The sequence below is a fragment of the Tricharina praecox genome (genome assembly GCF_024521635.1).
Source record: "Tricharina praecox strain CBS 144465 chromosome Unknown BZA05scaffold_2, whole genome shotgun sequence".
Classification (NCBI taxonomy): Eukaryota; Fungi; Ascomycota; class Pezizomycetes; order Pezizales; family Pyronemataceae; genus Tricharina; species Tricharina praecox.
The window spans coordinates 652,747-668,720 of NW_026250404.1; the positions used below are offsets into that span (position 1 = coordinate 652,747).

Below are 15,974 nucleotides of genomic sequence, written 5' to 3' on the forward strand. Positions count from 1 at the left end.
CGGCATCGGAAGGCAGCGGATGAAAACAGAACAAGACAGATAGCATGGAACATCCACCCACCACAGAAGAGAAACCGGACAGAAACCGGACGGACAGTGACAGCTGGTGTCCGAAGCGGCAGCGATTCCAAGAGACCAACCGACTTTGCCAAGACGGATGCGAGCTTCGAATAGGTATTCAGGTAACACAGGCGCTTTTTTCCGGACGCGTCGGATCAACAAGTGTGCGACCAGGCTGTTTTCTGGGTAAAGACAGTATACGCGTTGAAATCCCTTGCTTTTGAATTGCGCTCTCCCTTCGACTCTGTGCGCGGCGGTGGTGGCGGTGGTGGCGGTGGTGGCGGCAATACGGTCTTGCCAGGTGGTCTCGCGCTCGCTGATGCGAATGGGCACCGTGGGATGGATTGACCGGTCTGTTCGATTGAGGACGGGATCTGCGATCGAATGGAAGCGGAAACGGAAGCGGAAGCTGGAGGCGGGACGCGGTGGCAGGCGATGTCGCAGTGTCGATTTGATTCGCTTCGTTGCTCGTGATGCGTTCTGCGGGAGTGCGACGACGGTGAATCCGAACCAAGGGGCAACGATGTGGGAAGAGGAAGAGACGGGAGAGATACGGCATGTAGTTGACACATCTTACTCTGAGCTATGCGCACGCACACCATTGCCAGTCTCCTTAGCACCAGGTAGATCCCTTTCCAAGCCTTTGGGAGAGGCAATCGGGAGCCAACGGACGTGGGCCCACTGCACAGACTCTCAGCTACCAGTTGCTAGTAGACTTCACTTCGCTCTCCACAACTACCATGCAAATAGGTGGCTCGCCTGCGGCATGTGCTCGCTGCTTACTATGATACTTGCCGTCTGTTGCTGGTCATTAATGTTCGCAGCACTCGCCAACACAAGTAAGCATACTCTATATTAGATGATGAGCAGCGTGCCTGGTGAGCCGTGATCTAGCAAGGTCGACTGCCATGACGATCAAACAAATAACATAGAAAGAGAAAGAGCGGCGTGCCTGAGGTCATTTCCACTCCAACTGTAGAGTGCAGAGTGGCAGGAGGCGTCTTGGCTACATACTTAAGATGTAGGCATGCAAGGCACCTACGGTATATCTTCGCGATGCCCCTCTTCGTTCTCTTCGTGCTCTTCGCCTTCCGCTTCTCCCGAAACGCTAACTATAATGGCATCAACCTTCTTGTGCCCCCAGAATCCCATGCGAGAACCACCCAGCCGCAGCATCCAGCGCGTTCAATGTAGAGCACCGACCGGCAACCCATGGAGATCCATTCGACGCCACAAAACTCCTTGCCAAGCTGCCTGTCCCGAATAGGGTCTAGAATTCACCACGATGACCGTTGACCACGATGACCGTTGACCACATCTCCTCGGTGCATCTTGAACAAACAACCACCGGAAATCTTGCGGGGCTGGCCGCTGCCCTCCCGTGTCCGCATCGCAATATGACGATCTATTCGATCTGGAGAACAAATAGCGACCCCAAAACCCCTACCCTGCTGCTAATCCAGGGTACTATACACAAAACGTGAGAACACAATCGATAGATGGTAGCTACCGCAAACCACGTCGAGGACAGCTCTTCGGTTGGAATAAGCTTTTCCACGGGATTCACCGAGAGAAGCTCGTCACTTGTGTATGTAATAGAGTGGTGGGGCACATCGAGCACGTAGGGCTGAATCTAAAGCCCAAGCCTCAGGAGTTAACCGTTGAGCTGAACATGGTGAGCTCCGGTACGTTGGCTCTCAAGAAACCTGGAAAGAGACTCGCTCATTTCCAAGTGCCCCCAGTGATTGCCAGGTTCAGACCGAACTTCCGGTGACTGCCATTCGTGCTCGCCTCTACTGGTAAAGATACGTACCACCAAAGCACTGCCTTTAACTACCGTCATCGAAGCTGCCAGCTTCGTTCCGAATTGCCTTTTCTCCACCTACCTTCCCACCCATCCTCCTATCGAACCTACCGGATCCACAGCTACTCGCCGTAGGAATCCCATGCATATCAACCGGTCCTAGACACTCCCACTCAAGATGACGAAACTCATACAGACCCGCTTCTTCAACCACCCCAGTCGCGGCAAGCTCCAAGTCTGCCGCAGAAATTCGTCCGTCTCGAAACCCGTAACTCAAGTCTCAACCTTCATGAAGAGCTCCAACTCGATCCTCCTCCCCACGCTTTCATAACCCGTCCCTCACCCAGCTGTCTCTCACCTCCCCTCCATCCCCCGACTCCAAGTGGTAAACCCTCATCTCCAGAATCTCTGGCTAAAATATACCTACAAAATCATATCATGTACCCGCTCACCCTCTTCGGCCTCTTGGCCCTCACCCTCCTCAGCAGAACGCTCGCATCACCCCTCCCCCTCCGACTCCTCGCCCTCATCGGCAGCACCATCGCATCACCCGACCCCATCCCCGTCCCAGTCCCCATCTCCCTCCCCATCCCCCATAGTCCCCCCCGCCCCCTCCCCATCCCCATCCCCTCAGCCCCTTCTTCCCCACCCATAAAAACTCCCCTCTGCACCCCCTCGCCCTCGCACCCCACGTACCCCATGCACCCCCCGCCCCCCGCCGGTCCCAGCCAAATGGGCAGGGGCAATATGACGCTCTCTGGGGCCAAGGGCGAGTACGTCATTGAGCTTCCGACGCATCTGGGAGTGCTGTGGGAGGTTTGTTTGAGTGAGGGGAGGGCGTTTTGGGGGTAGGTTGTGGGTAGGAGATGGCGGAGGGAGGGGGTGGGTATAGAGTAGAGTAGAGTAGTGGGTTGGAAGCTAGAAGGATGGAACTGGATATATGTACTGCCTGGGGGATAGTAGTCGAGCATTATTTTCGAGGTAGAGTTGGAAACATGACTCGATAGTATAGACCGGTAATACCGTTGTTTACTGTAGTTATACCTAGTAGTCCGCGCCCTCCACTCCACGATGCGTCCACGCTGTCCTCTTTCTTACATGACTGCCCCGAGTTCCAAGGGACTAGAATAGTACCGATTAGAGAAGAGGCGGCTTGAAGCTTCAAGATTTTCCTTCCATTCGATGAGCTACCAGTAGGATCCATTATTCCAACGAACGGCCAACCGCAGTCAACACTACCCTTGCCCCCTCCCCTTCCTCCGTCTCCTTATGAACTTCTCTACCCACAAGATCTTCTACTGGCTCTTCCAACGGTAATGATGGAGCTTTTTTAAGGTTTAATCATTGATGAAATAACGGAGCGATACATTCTATGGTCATAACACAACACCGAGTGATCAGTCATGACAACCAGACGCCCATATCACAGTGTTGGGCGGTACCCCTGTTATACGGACGATGGCATGGCACGACATCACACGAACGACAACGAGAACCAAGATCCGCAACAGCAATAGATATCTTCAAGTGCTCGACAGACATAAAGAAACGCTTCCAACACCCCGCCCCCCATCCCTGACCATACACACATACAAGCACGCAAAAACTAAAGCTGGTTAGAGTACGAAATACAAGTAAAGAATCGAAAGAATCGAAAGAAAAAAAAAACCCCGCCTCAAACTACAGTGGGTGACGGAGGAAAGGTATAATCAATGGAACAGCACAGATGATGGAGCGGCATAAAGATAGAAACTTTTGTAACAAAATCCACCCCGCAGCAACAAACAGAGAAGTGAATGTGATTCGCCCGATATGCCCCGTTTCCACCCTTCTAGTAGACAAAAAAACACCTCGATGAAGCTTTGAAGTTCGTCAACACTTCATCGAATCATCCTGACCTCTTCTGCAACTTAGTTGTTGTAGTGGTCGGTGTTCCTGTTCCCGCGGTAGCCAGACTTGGGTTGCTGGGGGGCGTTGCTAGAACCCGAATCCTTGTCGAAGACGCTGTAGGGGTTGGCAACCGCCTTGCTCATCCCCTGACCGTTACCAGCAATGCGGATACCGGTGGTGGTCTTCTCGCTACCGAACTGCGAATAGAAGTCGTGCTGGTCGTCCTGTTCTTCCTGCTGCTGCTGACGCCCCTGATTGCCACGAGTGGGCTTGTCGGCGGGAGAGTTGTCACCGATATCGAAGTGGTGAGCGTTGGCACGACGACCGTTAGTAACGTTCGACAGAACAGAACCGCGTTGGGCATTGGACTCGTCGTCATCATCTTCCGGGTAAGCGAAGGAACGGAGGTTGCGGTTGGTTTGCGGCTTCCTCTTCTCAGGGGTGGCGTAGTCGTCGTTACCCCAGGCACCGCTCGTAGGCATGGCGTTCTTTCCTTGCTTTCTGGATTGAATCTCGGCTTCCTCCTCGTCGCCCGCGGTACCGAACTCGAAGTGAGAGTAGTTGGAGTTCTTGCCGTGGTTTCCTCCCTGCGCATTCGGCTTCTTAATGGGTTCTTCTTCTTGGTTCGTGTGTCTGCCCATATCGTACGTCTGTCCCTGAGAGAAAGAACCACGTGATTTAGGAGGCACGACGGCCTGGGCAGGCTCCTGCTGCTCCTCAGCTGAGTTGAAGAGATGAAGCGATGCGTGGGGGTCGCGTGTGGCGCTCTCGGGACCCTTAGAGCGCGATCGAGGCTCGGCCGTCTCCGGAACACCTCCGCCAAGGGAGGTAGAAGATGCCTGGCGAGCGACTGACTCGTAGATCATCTTGACCTGCTCGCCACCGTCCTTGATGGGCCAGTTGCGACCGGTACGACCGATGACACCGAGTTGCTTCAGAAGGTTCGCTTGGTCCCAGTAGAGGCGAACTTCCTTAATACGACCATGGCTGAAATTGACAATGTGGACCTGCAAGGGACAATAGAGTTAGTTGAAACAATCACGTGAAATTCGCCCTTCGCGTAACCGCGTATGGTAGCATGCACATAGGTACTTGGACCATAAGTAGTGGCGAACCAAAACGATAACAAAGGAGATAAGGAAAGGAAAACGTACAACAGGGAAGCGCAGGATGTGGTCAGCAAGGAAGTTGTCATCCAGGCCGGGCAGCCAGTTCGCGCCACTGGTGAGGAACTCGATTTCGGTCTCAATCTCCAAAACAAGAGAGTCGCTGGTCTCGACGGAAGCCAGAACCTTCTCGACGCGCTTCTTGAGCTGACTCAGGTTCTCGCGTTTTAGCTGCTTGACGATCGCATCAGGGCCGTTGACAGAGATGGCGGTGGTGATGTAGTGGAAGGTGATGGCAGGGTCGAGCTGATCAATGTTCGGGGCACTCAGAAACCGGGTGTAGATCTTCTGAAGAGACATCTTTTTGAGAATTGGAGTTTGTGTGGTTTTAGTTTTTTGAACGACAGGAGCTGGTACAAACGCGGGGCTCGATGCGCGTGTGGGGGGGAAGGAGTCGGAGGGGTAGTTTAGTGTGAAGGGAGACTCGAGAGGAGGAGAAGTCGAAGTAAAAGCTACAAGCAAGTAGCGATTATTGACGGAAGAGGCGATGAGGGAAGGTTGTAGAAGGAGGAGGGGATGGGGGAGAAGGGTGGACGTGGAAATAGAAATTCTGGGGGGAAGGATCAGTGGTGGTGGCGGTGGTCGAAAAGGAGTGAAAGTACGCACGTCCACCGTTCTGTGGTCTGTGCATACCGGCATCCGTGTTGGTTGGGGCTAGGACCAAGCAGCTCCGCAATTAGTCATCTTCGTCTTCGGTGGTCACTCAGCGGATAGGAATCAAAGAGATTCCGCTAGAGAGGAATGTTTGTGCTACTCATAACGCTGATATCTATTCTGTATCAGATGATCGAATTGGAGATGATCTGATAGAAAATAGATATCGGTGACACGAGGATAATGGAGTGAAGACGGACATGTACGTTGTAACTGCCATGATCTGATAAGGCCGAATGCGAAGATGATAAATAAAATAAAGATAAACAAAGGAATTTTTGCGCTCTCACCCAGACGGTGAGCGTGAGAGGTGAGGTAACCGCACCGAGCCAGTGATCCGGACTATGGATAGGAAAATGGATAAAATGTACGCCGCCATAGTCTTTATTCTAGGAAGATCAAATGCGAATATGATAAAACCAAAAAAAAAGGAATAGATATTGCGCTTGGTAAACCATTGTGTACTAGTGCTAGTACTCTAACGCTGCTAGACATTCCTATGTCGGCCGACGGTAAGGGTTGCCCGGTTCATGTGAGAGCACTCGGAACAGTACACCCCACCACGAAACCTTTTCAGTTCTAAGTGTAGATATCAGTAATCAAGTACTACTTACGACGAAGAAAGTGTTTTGTTTTTGTCTTTGTGTATGCAGAGGTTTTCGTCCTGGTGAGTACTGGTATGGGGTTTCTGGTATACGTGGGACTGTCAATGTCAATGGCTCTGTTAATGTCAATGGCTCGCCAGCCTCAAGAGACATCATGCCGTGAGCTCAATTTTATTGTGGTATTCTTTCACATAACCCTAGTTTTGGCACTGTGTGATTTATATTGCACCACCACAAACTTCCCGCTCACAACACATACTTCTTACTCAAGTACACACCTCCATAAAACCGCCATTCCCTTGACTTTGGTTCGATTTGGCTCCTACGAAGCAATAGCAGCAACAGCAACAGTATCGAACCACCTTTTCTACATCAGCTGAAGATGTCCGCAGACACTACCGCCAAACGAGTGGTCTACGAGCCCGGTTACTCACATCTAGAGACGGTGATGCTGATCCCTCCCATTGCGACCTGTATCTTCAGCTATCTGAACACCCCGGACTACCTCTGCGTGCGAAACACCACAAAGACTCTGCGCGTGCTCACCGACAACAACCGACGCTTTTTCCGCAATCTGGTGTTCTTGCGCAGAGGCGTGGAGCGATGGCTGGATCTGCTGGAGAGTCCGGCAGTCGACAACATCCTGACCCCAGAGTACTTGCAGTTTCTCCTGCATAAGACAACCAAGGACATCATCGACAGAGACGTGAAACGGCGGTATGGTGCGACGCAACTCAATCTGCTGACTTTAAAGAGGGCCATCGGAGTGATGAGCTCTAGAGGTCTCGATGCCTCGACGCTCAGCTTTTGGCGCAGGAAAGCCCAGGATACCCAGAAGGAATTGTCCGAGATTGTGCTGCACACACCGAGAGTTCGAACCATTCCCGTTTCTGAGTTTTATCACCCGCGGTTCATGGGACGGCATTTGGCTCAAGTGCTCAATAACTTGCCGATCGGAAACCACATCACTTCCGTCGTCCTCGACGGCACAAGTGTCGATACCGAATGGATCCAGCTGATCATGGGACGCTTCGCTTCCACCCTGCGTGGGTTGAGTGTCCGCGACTGCAAGTATATAGATAGCCAGGTCTTTCCAGACTGGATCCTGGAGTGCAAGTACCGGCATCAGCCTCTTGCTCTTCGTTGGCTTCGAGTATTTCCCCCAGCCAACATACATCCCTGATTTGATGGTGGTTAATGGATTTCTAGGTATGGGGGTCTGGGGGCTTTCCACACGTCTTTTCCACCGAATGTCCGATGGACCCAGTGATGCCGCTCGATATACACCCGGACGATAAGCGTGCAGGAGGTCCTGTGTTACTTCCGCACACCGAAAAACTCTTCGCCAACCTCATATCTAACGAATTTCACATGGATTACACTCGGGCAGTGTTGATGCCGATGTACAACTATGGCCAGAATAAAAACATATGGCTACGGACCATGGAGGAAAGAATGAGACAGTGTTTTGAGAAGTTCGACGAGTTGCACGAAGAAAATCCGGAGCCTTTCGTGCATTGGGATGCCCTACTGCAGCCGCTAGGGGAGATCAATCCCGTGATTGCTCTGTTAGTAATCTCCAAATATTTCGATATAAAGGTCGATATCGCCCTTTGCGCTTCTCAACATTTTTGCTGGTCCTTTGTCCTCGCCGCAAATTCCGAGATCATTGGACCACACCAACAACTCAACCATTTCACGATGGGCGGCCGAACATATTCAAATGTGGAGATCGACGGTCGATTCGCTCGTCACACACATTGCTTGGCCGAAGTTGGGGCAAGAAAGAACGAGGGTGGGCAATGCTGCTACACCTGTGGACTGTGGGAAGGTTCACCTGCGCCAGTCGAATACTGCGGTGACAACAAGGATATGTTCGTCGAAGTGGGTGGCGTCACGAACGGAGCCGCAATCGGCGTGGGGAGGTTTTCCATGGGATCTCTATGCGCCGCTTGCGTAATATTCATGACCTGCGCCGAGTGCGACAAGTTCATCTGCCAAAGCTGCTTTTTTAAAAGTCCGACTGGCCCACAGAATCCTCTCATGGTCTCCGATGTTGCGGGACTGCGGCTTCTCAAGGTCGTTTGCGCGCAGCCCGGCCATGGCGCCGAATGCGTCGATTGCATCGCCACCCGGGCGGACCTCTACTTCGAGTGCGAAAAGTGTGGAAGGGGGTATTGTCTCCGTTGCCAGAATCCCACCGGCCGCCAGGTTTCCACGGATCTTTACGGCGGTTCCATGCGTGTATACCAGAACGACCTGATATCCGAAGTACCGGGAGTGAAACTTCGGGGTGGAAGACCAACCCCCTTCGCGGAAAACCCTCTGTGCCGTCTGGCAGCCTTCAAGCCGGCAAAGCCACAGGTGCCAACCGCACGACCGCCCGTCACCTTCACGGAGCACAATCTGTTCGAAATCTGCATCGGCTGTGAAAAGGCTCTCTGTCGGAAATGTGTACCGTCGCACGCATGGGAGAAAGGACTGGAGAAGCGACCTAACGCATCGAAGTATCGACAGTGCTTAGAGAGCGCCTGCGGAAAGTTCTACTGCGAGAATTGCGTGAACGCATGTGCCAACGTGTGCACGAAGTGCAAGACGTGGGTATGCTGTCGGATGTGCGATCTCATGAACAATACCATCACGGGGGTTCCCGATGCGCTACAGGGAAGATGGTGTGGACAGCCGGACTGCATGGATCGATCCGGGGTTGGGAAACTCGGGGACTTGGAGGGGCCGTGGGAGGACGGGTGGGTTCCGAGGCATGTCCTCCCACGCCCGACCAACCAACATGAGGCCGCCTTGAGTCGTCAGGAAGCGCAGAGGTTAGAGATCGCGCGATTGCTGGCTTCGCGAATGCAAAGACCAACAGCTGCAGGACTTCCTGTTGGACAGAACCAGCAGGGAGGAAATCAGCCACGACACGGCTCTCAACAGCAGCAACAGCAGCAACCGCTGCCAGGATTTCCGCCCACTCCTGAGAATCTCAACCAGCCGGCGATAGCACCTCTGCCTCGGCCTCCGCCCGCGACCACCTCGAGGCCAGCCGGTATTCCCGCCGGGACCACTGCTAATCCGCCCACTCAGCAACAACCTGGTGCCAACACTAGCCACAACGACGAGGATAGGGGCAAAGCCGAGAGTATGGATGAGGATGGAGACGAGTAGGATGATGCGGATGAGTACAAAAAGAAGTGGAGGTAGATCGGGATCCGCAATCCAAGTGCGGGGTACGGGCTGTTCTGGTGTTGTAGGTACTCATAGTATCCCATAGGTAGGTTGTTTTTCTTTCTGTTGTTTTACTCAATTCTGGAACCGAGTTTATCGCATAATCAACGTTGCCGTCATGTCTTGCTCGAATGATGATGTATCATCGGCGGCCATGGCTGATTCATCCGACCATCACTCGCTACCGCATCGAGTGCTATGTAGTGAATCTCCACGAACGCCGACATTTGTATGTATGATGTAGGTAGTGACCACAGAGAAGGAGAAGAAGCGCTGTATCCCCACCCCACCTCACCGCAGCAGCATTTGCTATGTAGGCAGGCGGAAGAGGCCCTGTGTAATACACCACAACACACAACCTTTTCGACGCAGTTGGTACCAACACCTCCCAGCTCCCCAGCCTCTCGTTCTGCTCCCTGTAGTTCGCGCCATTCATGCACAGTATCGCATATCACACCTCGACGTGATAGATTAAATACCGCCGTGCTCCCTGCCCCGCGAGTCCACGCTTATTTATTGGGAGTGGGGATGCCAGCGGCAAGGGAGCTGCCGAATGGTGTCTCAGAGGCGAGGACGGCGAGAATGGCGAGGGCGGCGATGGCCTAGATGCCTGGGCACATGCTAGGTGAGATGGAAATGGCGATGTTGTTGGCGATGTTATTGTGGGGTTCTGTTGCCTCGTGGTGGGGGCTGTGACGTGGAGAGGAGGAGGAGGAGGAGGAGGTGTGACGAGGAGGATGGGGGCAGGGAGCACGGAAAGAGGGTATCGTCCTCGCCTCTGCAGACTCCAGAGGCATGAATAGTGAAGGAAGCAGTAGATACCTGCATTCTCATTCTCATTAGGTTAGATGGTACCTAGTCCGGGAATACTCACTTACTTGATCCGGGCACCTGTCAGACGTATCAGGCGGCAACTGTGTACGGAAACGGTGGTATGTTTAGTCTGGGTAGATTCTGGGTGGATTCTTTGTTGGTTGTTGCTACTCTAGTCTAGCTCTTGTCCGGAAGCATTCCTCTTGCTTGCTTTTTCACGCTTAGCACCTACGGTACTAGAGTACTCCTCAGATCGAGGTTCATGCGTGTAGGGTGAAGTGCCGCGGGAAGTGGATCCGCTCTGTATGTGCATACACTCGTGCCACTGTCCCCGGCCTAAGTACCCGACCCCAAGCTTGGAATTCTCTGATGGGGAGATCCACAAGGTGTCGTAATCATGCATCAGAGCCGATACCAGCGGCTCGTGGGGGGAGGGGGGGAAGTCATTTTATTGACGTATCAATGGACCTAAGTAGATCACGACGTCCATGCCAAAGAGAGCCACTGCCACCAGCGGCTCGTGTATATATGAGGCATTCATCCCCCAGTGTGTGTCTGGAATGCTAGCAGCCCTCGATTTCATATCTATCAGGACCGAAAAGAACCGCAACCCACCCGTCTCCCCTCCCACCCAGCAAGAAACACAACCATGAGGGTCTCACCCCGCAGAGTAGTCAAGCACGATGGTATTCCAACTCGGCGAAATCGGTTGATCGCGGCCCGCCCGCTAACCAATCAGCAGCCTCCGTCGAACCGGCGAAACTGAGCCGACGGTGGAAAAAGCAAAGAGCTCGAGCAGTAGCAGCAGCCAAGATCTCCGGACCCACTGCTGTCTCGTGCACCAAAGACAACTCGTTCTACTTTGAAACGTATAAATGTCCGGAGAAAATGAGAGACGTGATGACCGAGTGTGGGGTCGTCGACAAGTTGCTCGAGGCACACGTTAAACGTCTGGTAAGCGCGACCGTCGCACACACACATACACGCGCATACCCGATGAGTTTCCATATCGAGATGCTCTCTTCGCTTTTCGGGCTCGCTAATCGTGCCTCCCCTGCCCCTCCCCCGCGCAGCAAGACAAGGCCTGGTCAATATTCCCGTACCCCTGCATCGGGATGTTCGAATTCGTCAAGTTCAACCTCCCCGGCTACCGCTCATACCCGCGCATCCTGTCGCTGCTGCGATCCGGCGGCGTGTACCTCGACGTCGGTTGCTGCGTGGGGCAAGAACTGCGCTACCTCCTCTCGCACGAGGGCATCCCGGCATCGCAGCTCTTCGGCTGCGACATCGAGCCGGAGTTCCTCGAGATCGGCTACGAGCTGTTTATGGACGCGCCGGGGGCCATGCGGCTCGAGGCGGCAGACATCTTCGACGACGAGGCGTGGACGGAAAACGAGATGAAGCAGAGGTGTGCGGTCGTCCATGCTGGCTACTTTCTGCATCTGTTTAGCTACCAGCGACAACTGCTGGCGGCGAAACGACTGGTCGGTTACCTCGAGCGCAAGAAGGGGAACACCATCGTCGGAAGGATGATTGGCAGTCGCGCTCCGGGCGAGTACACGCATCCCACGGTAGGGATCATGATGCGGCACGATCGCGAGAGCTTCGGGAGGTTTTGGAAGCGGGTGGCGGAAGAGACTGGGTTGAAGCTGGATGTGCAGTGTGACATCTGCGAGAGCACGGTGAGGATCAGTCACGATGGGAAGAAGTTTGATCATCCGCCGGAAGAGAAGGCGACCGAGATTACATTTTCTATCACGATCGTTTGACCGCGAGCCCGTCTGTGCTCACATAGTCTCTCTATATATTTATGTACATTATTGGAAGGGGATATTGAGGGATGAATTACGAACTGTTCTTTAGATGTTGGCACTTGTCGTAGGCTCTCGTTATGGACAGCCGCGCGACAAAGAGCAGGCTCCATCACAGGTTATCACCAATAGCGAACTCCCCACCATCCGATTTGTTTCGGTATGACACCATGCTTTAGTACCTCCGTTAGACGATGTGACGCCCCCGACACCCGATGCGGATGATGTCGCTACAAGATCCGAAAGATCCGAGACATCTCCGCAGACGCGCGTTTTGCAGGCAAGCCATCCCGGACTTTCTCGCCAACACTGATGTGGGCAGGCGGATGATCGACCCAATGACCCGTAGAGCTCACTCATGTCTCACCTATAACCCTTTAGAACTCGCGCCCTGATAGGGAAAACTTCAGCGCATATTCGCTCCGTCGTGCCACCGGCTCGAAGATAATAGCGCTGGCTATATAGTAAATCTCGGGGATGCAGTCGGAATAAGCCAGCTTTACGTGGATCAAAAACCCCATCCCCTCGGTGTGAAGCTAGGAAGACAATGTTTTTGTTTTAGAGGAAACCCGAAGGTAAAAACCCCGTCCACGGAAGGGCGCATTTTGTCAGTTTGCTCTGCTCTTGCCACTGCTGTTGTGGACTGCTCCGTTCAGAAGTGAAGTGAAGAGAAGAGGAGAAGGAAGGAAGGAGAGGGGAGGAGGGGGGTTTTTATAAGTGGTGCGGGCGTGCAAGTGGGAACTTCGACACTAGTGTATTTTGTGTTTTGTGTTTGATGCTTTAATGTTAGGGAGAAACGTGTTCCACTGAGAGCAATCAAGCACTCTAATCCTTTCACACCACCTACCAGACCAAGTTAACAGCAACACCTACAAGATTATGCTCCCGTATATCTCCGAGACTCCATGCTATGTCTGGGGGATATAGTTAGGCATGTTACAGGTGCTCACTCGTCGCCGGTGGCGTTTTTTGCTCATGTGAAGTTAAATACAGGAGCGAAATGCATCAAACTTAATTCTTAGTGTGTTTGGTGTTTTATGCTTTAAAATTAGGGAAAAACGTGTTCCACTGAGAGCATTAATCAAGCACTCCGGTCTATTGGAATATGCGGGTGAAAGGGCAGAGATTATTCATTCGATGCAGCAACACTATCATCGGAGGCGAGGTCTCTCTTTACATACAGAAAACGTCACACTCCTTGGTCTACCCCCGTCAGCACTCGGCCTCGACCCCTCCACCGCGGAATCTTATTCATGCCAACGTCTCCGGGCCCGGGCGTCCAAAGTTTGACATGATCCGTTCCCACTGTTATGTACTCAACAGATCAAAGTCGACCAAGAATACTCATGCCGGCAGCGATACCTGCGAAATTATGTTCCCGTCACTGTCCAAGTCTCCCATGTTATGTCTTGGGGATATAGTTAGAACATTTCACGGGTGCTCACTGGTCACCGGTGACATTTGCTGCAGCAACGATAATGATACTAGACCTACAAAAGCATCGCCATCTACACAGGCACCAATTTTACGATCAAATTATGATGAGCCATCACAGAGAACATGCTGCGTAACAGGAAAAAAACTTTTGTATACCATTATCAGGGACAAATGTCCCTCTCCCCCTTGAACCTTCTGCCCCCTCTCTCCCTTCGCCCCCTCTCCCCCCCGTGGGTGACCTCAAATGAGGCCAGCCCACCTCACCGCCAACGTCAGCCCAAACCCGCCCCCCAGCCACCAACCCGACAAGCGCACGCCACCCCCCACCTTCAGTCTCTTAGTGGACGATCGCTCGCCCTCCTCAACTCCCCCCTCAGCAGCAGGCCCCTCCTCACGTCGCCTCTTCCCCGTCATCACCGCGATGCCCTCACCACGACTCTCCCAGGTGGGATGCCGCTCTCGAAATTTCTTCAAGAGGACACCACCACCCTCGCCAACGAAAAACGGAGGCGGAGGACGGGAGAGCCTCGGGCGGGCATCTTGTTGAGCAGGGGGAGGGGGAGGGCGTTGGTCCGACTGGGCCGGCTTGAGGAACTCCCTTTTGGAAGTCCCCTCGGCGTGACTCTGTCGCTTCAACGCCCTAGCCTTCGCCTCGGTACGGCCATGGCCCCGCGCACGGCGATCTGCGAGCCGCTGCTGCTGTCGTGCGAACACGAACTGCTGCTGCAGCTCACGGATCACCTGCTGCTGGTGTTCCATGGCCGTCTGGAGCGCTTCGAGCTCTTGTTGCATGGCAACAAGAGCTTCCTCTAGGCTACTCTGGGAGGGTAGATCCGCGAGCAACTGCTGCTCTTGTGCGAGGACGAATCGCTGCAGTAGCCCACGGATCACCGGATGCTGGCGCTTCATGGTCCTCCGGAGGGCTACGAGTTCTTGTTGCATGGCAACAAGATTTCCCTCTAGGCTACTCCGGGAGGGCTGCTGTAAAGCCGCGAGCCGCTCCTGCTGCATATGCTCCTGCATAGCAGCGACGTCTGCCTGCATCTGCTCGGCAGCGGCTCGCAGCTCCAGCTGGTGCTGCTGCACCACGGAAAGATTCTGCTGGTGCTCGCACACCTGCTCCTCCAGCATCTGCCGGTGCTCCCTCTGTGGGGTTTGAGGATGCCAGCACATTGGCTCAGGCTCTTTTGGTTGCGGCAGAGGAAGTTGAGAAGTTAACGCCGTCTTCGCAGGTTCCGTCTGCGACTGCTGGGCTTGCTGTGGTTGAGCCTGAGCCTCTGGAGTCTGTTGCCCCTGTCGCTGCTGCTGGAGTTGCTGATGAACCTGCTGATGAACCTGCTGCTGCTGCTGCTGCTGTAATTGCTGCTGCGGCTCCTGGAATAGCTGTTGCTGCTGTGGCTGCTGCTGTGGCTCCTGCTGCGGCTCCTGCTGTGGCTGCTCCTGCTGAGGTTGCTGCTGTGGCTTCTGGAATAGCTGCTGCTGCTGTGGCTGCTGCTGTGGCTGCTGGAATATCCGCTCTTGCTGTGGTTGTTGCTGGGGCTTCTGGAATAGCTGCTGCTGCTGTGGCTGCTGCTGTGGCTGCTGGAATTGCTAAAAAGAGGGTTAGTAAGTCAGTCTCATGAGTGAGGCGGCTGGATACGAACCTGCGTGGCCTGGGGCGCACTTTGAAGAGGAGGCTTTGGCTGATACCTGATGGGTCCTTTATGCTTCCGCTGCTGTGGTAGCTGCTGCGTATCCGGTAGCTGCTGCGTCTGTGATTTTTGCTGCGTCTGTGGTAGCTGCTGCGTCTCTGGTAGCTGCTGCGTCTCTGGTAGCTGCTGCGTCTCTGGTAGCTGCTGGAGTCGCTGCTGCTCCTGCAGTTGTCGCTGTTGCTGAAGTTCCTGCTGGACTTGCTGCCGGACTTTCCGCCGCAGCTTCAGCTGCTGTTCGAGTTCCTAACGAGGGTCGGCAAGAAATTAATCTCATGACTGAGGCGGTTGGGTATGAACCTGCGTGGTCTGCGGCGCACTTCGACAAGGACGCTTCGGCTGAACCTTGCGGGATTTATTGAGGCGAAAACTCATGGTTAAGAACGATCGAAGTGTAATGTACTAAGATATGAAGAAGGGTCGTAGTGTAATGTACTAAGACGTGAAGAAGGTTCGAAGTTGTGGGATGTCTGAATCAATTATCAGAGAACGTAGAGTCGGTTGTATGGTGGAGACTCGAGAGTGAAGGGTCGAAGTTGTGATTTCTCAATCAGCGAAGGTAGAGTCAGTTGTGTGATGGAGTGTGAAGAGAAGAAGAAGGAGGAAAAGGAGGAGGAAGAGGAGGAGGAAGAGGAGGAGGAGAGGGAGAGGAGCAAATATCTTGGCAAGTTGTGTGTGCGGCGAAGTTCAACACACTAGCGTTTTTATCACCATTATTTCCCAATTAAGACAGAAGCCATCCATAGATCGTCACTCGAACTTTGGTGCGTTCATGTAATTTGCTATTTTCTCCAACGCCCAACCAGCGGCGCCACATCGTG

The 15,974-nt window shown here is 53.6% G+C and overlaps 4 protein-coding genes across 4 annotated transcripts; 2 read left to right on the forward strand and 2 right to left on the reverse strand.

Annotated features, from left to right (window-relative positions):
- Positions 1-3,774: 3,774 nt before the first annotated feature.
- On the reverse strand, positions 3,775-5,220 carry BZA05DRAFT_331542 (uncharacterized protein; the record flags this gene model as incomplete). The annotated part of the gene is made up of 2 exons (XM_051480595.1): positions 3,775-4,761; positions 4,909-5,220. 2 exons carry the CDS (start codon positions 5,218-5,220, stop codon positions 3,775-3,777), a joined length of 1,299 nt encoding a protein of 432 aa, XP_051343416.1.
- Positions 5,221-6,561: 1,341 nt separating this feature from the next.
- On the forward strand, positions 6,562-9,456 carry BZA05DRAFT_456196 (uncharacterized protein; the record flags this gene model as incomplete). The annotated part of the gene is made up of 3 exons (XM_051487551.1): positions 6,562-7,225; positions 7,263-7,388; positions 7,570-9,456. The coding sequence occupies 3 exons, from the start codon at positions 6,562-6,564 to the stop codon at positions 9,342-9,344; spliced, it is 2,565 nt and encodes an 854-aa protein (XP_051343417.1). The 3' UTR covers positions 9,345-9,456.
- A 1,280-nt stretch (positions 9,457-10,736) lies between these two features.
- Positions 10,737-12,070, forward strand: BZA05DRAFT_384327 (uncharacterized protein). Its single transcript, XM_051482312.1, has 3 exons — positions 10,737-10,903; positions 10,960-11,171; positions 11,291-12,070. The coding sequence occupies exons 1-3, from the start codon at positions 10,867-10,869 to the stop codon at positions 11,984-11,986; spliced, it is 945 nt and encodes a 314-aa protein (XP_051343418.1). The 5' UTR covers positions 10,737-10,866; the 3' UTR covers positions 11,987-12,070.
- A 335-nt stretch (positions 12,071-12,405) lies between these two features.
- Positions 12,406-15,528, reverse strand: BZA05DRAFT_440984 (uncharacterized protein; the record flags this gene model as incomplete). Its single annotated transcript, XM_051486634.1, has 4 exons — positions 12,406-12,564; positions 13,793-15,055; positions 15,109-15,399; positions 15,454-15,528. 4 exons carry the CDS (start codon positions 15,526-15,528, stop codon positions 12,406-12,408), a joined length of 1,788 nt encoding a protein of 595 aa, XP_051343419.1.
- Positions 15,529-15,974: the final 446 nt, after the last annotated feature.

Bases quoted from the DNA above. Each gene is read 5' to 3' on its own strand.
- BZA05DRAFT_384327 (XM_051482312.1), top strand. From the start codon at position 10,867: ATGAGGGTCTCACCCCGCAGAGTAGTCAAGCACGATG. The intron at 10,904-10,959 runs GTATTCCAACTC...ACCAATCAGCAG, and splicing joins CAGAGTAGTCAAGCACGATG to CCTCCGTCGAACCGGCGAAA. The intron at 11,172-11,290 runs GTAAGCGCGACC...TCCCCCGCGCAG, and splicing joins AGGCACACGTTAAACGTCTG to CAAGACAAGGCCTGGTCAAT.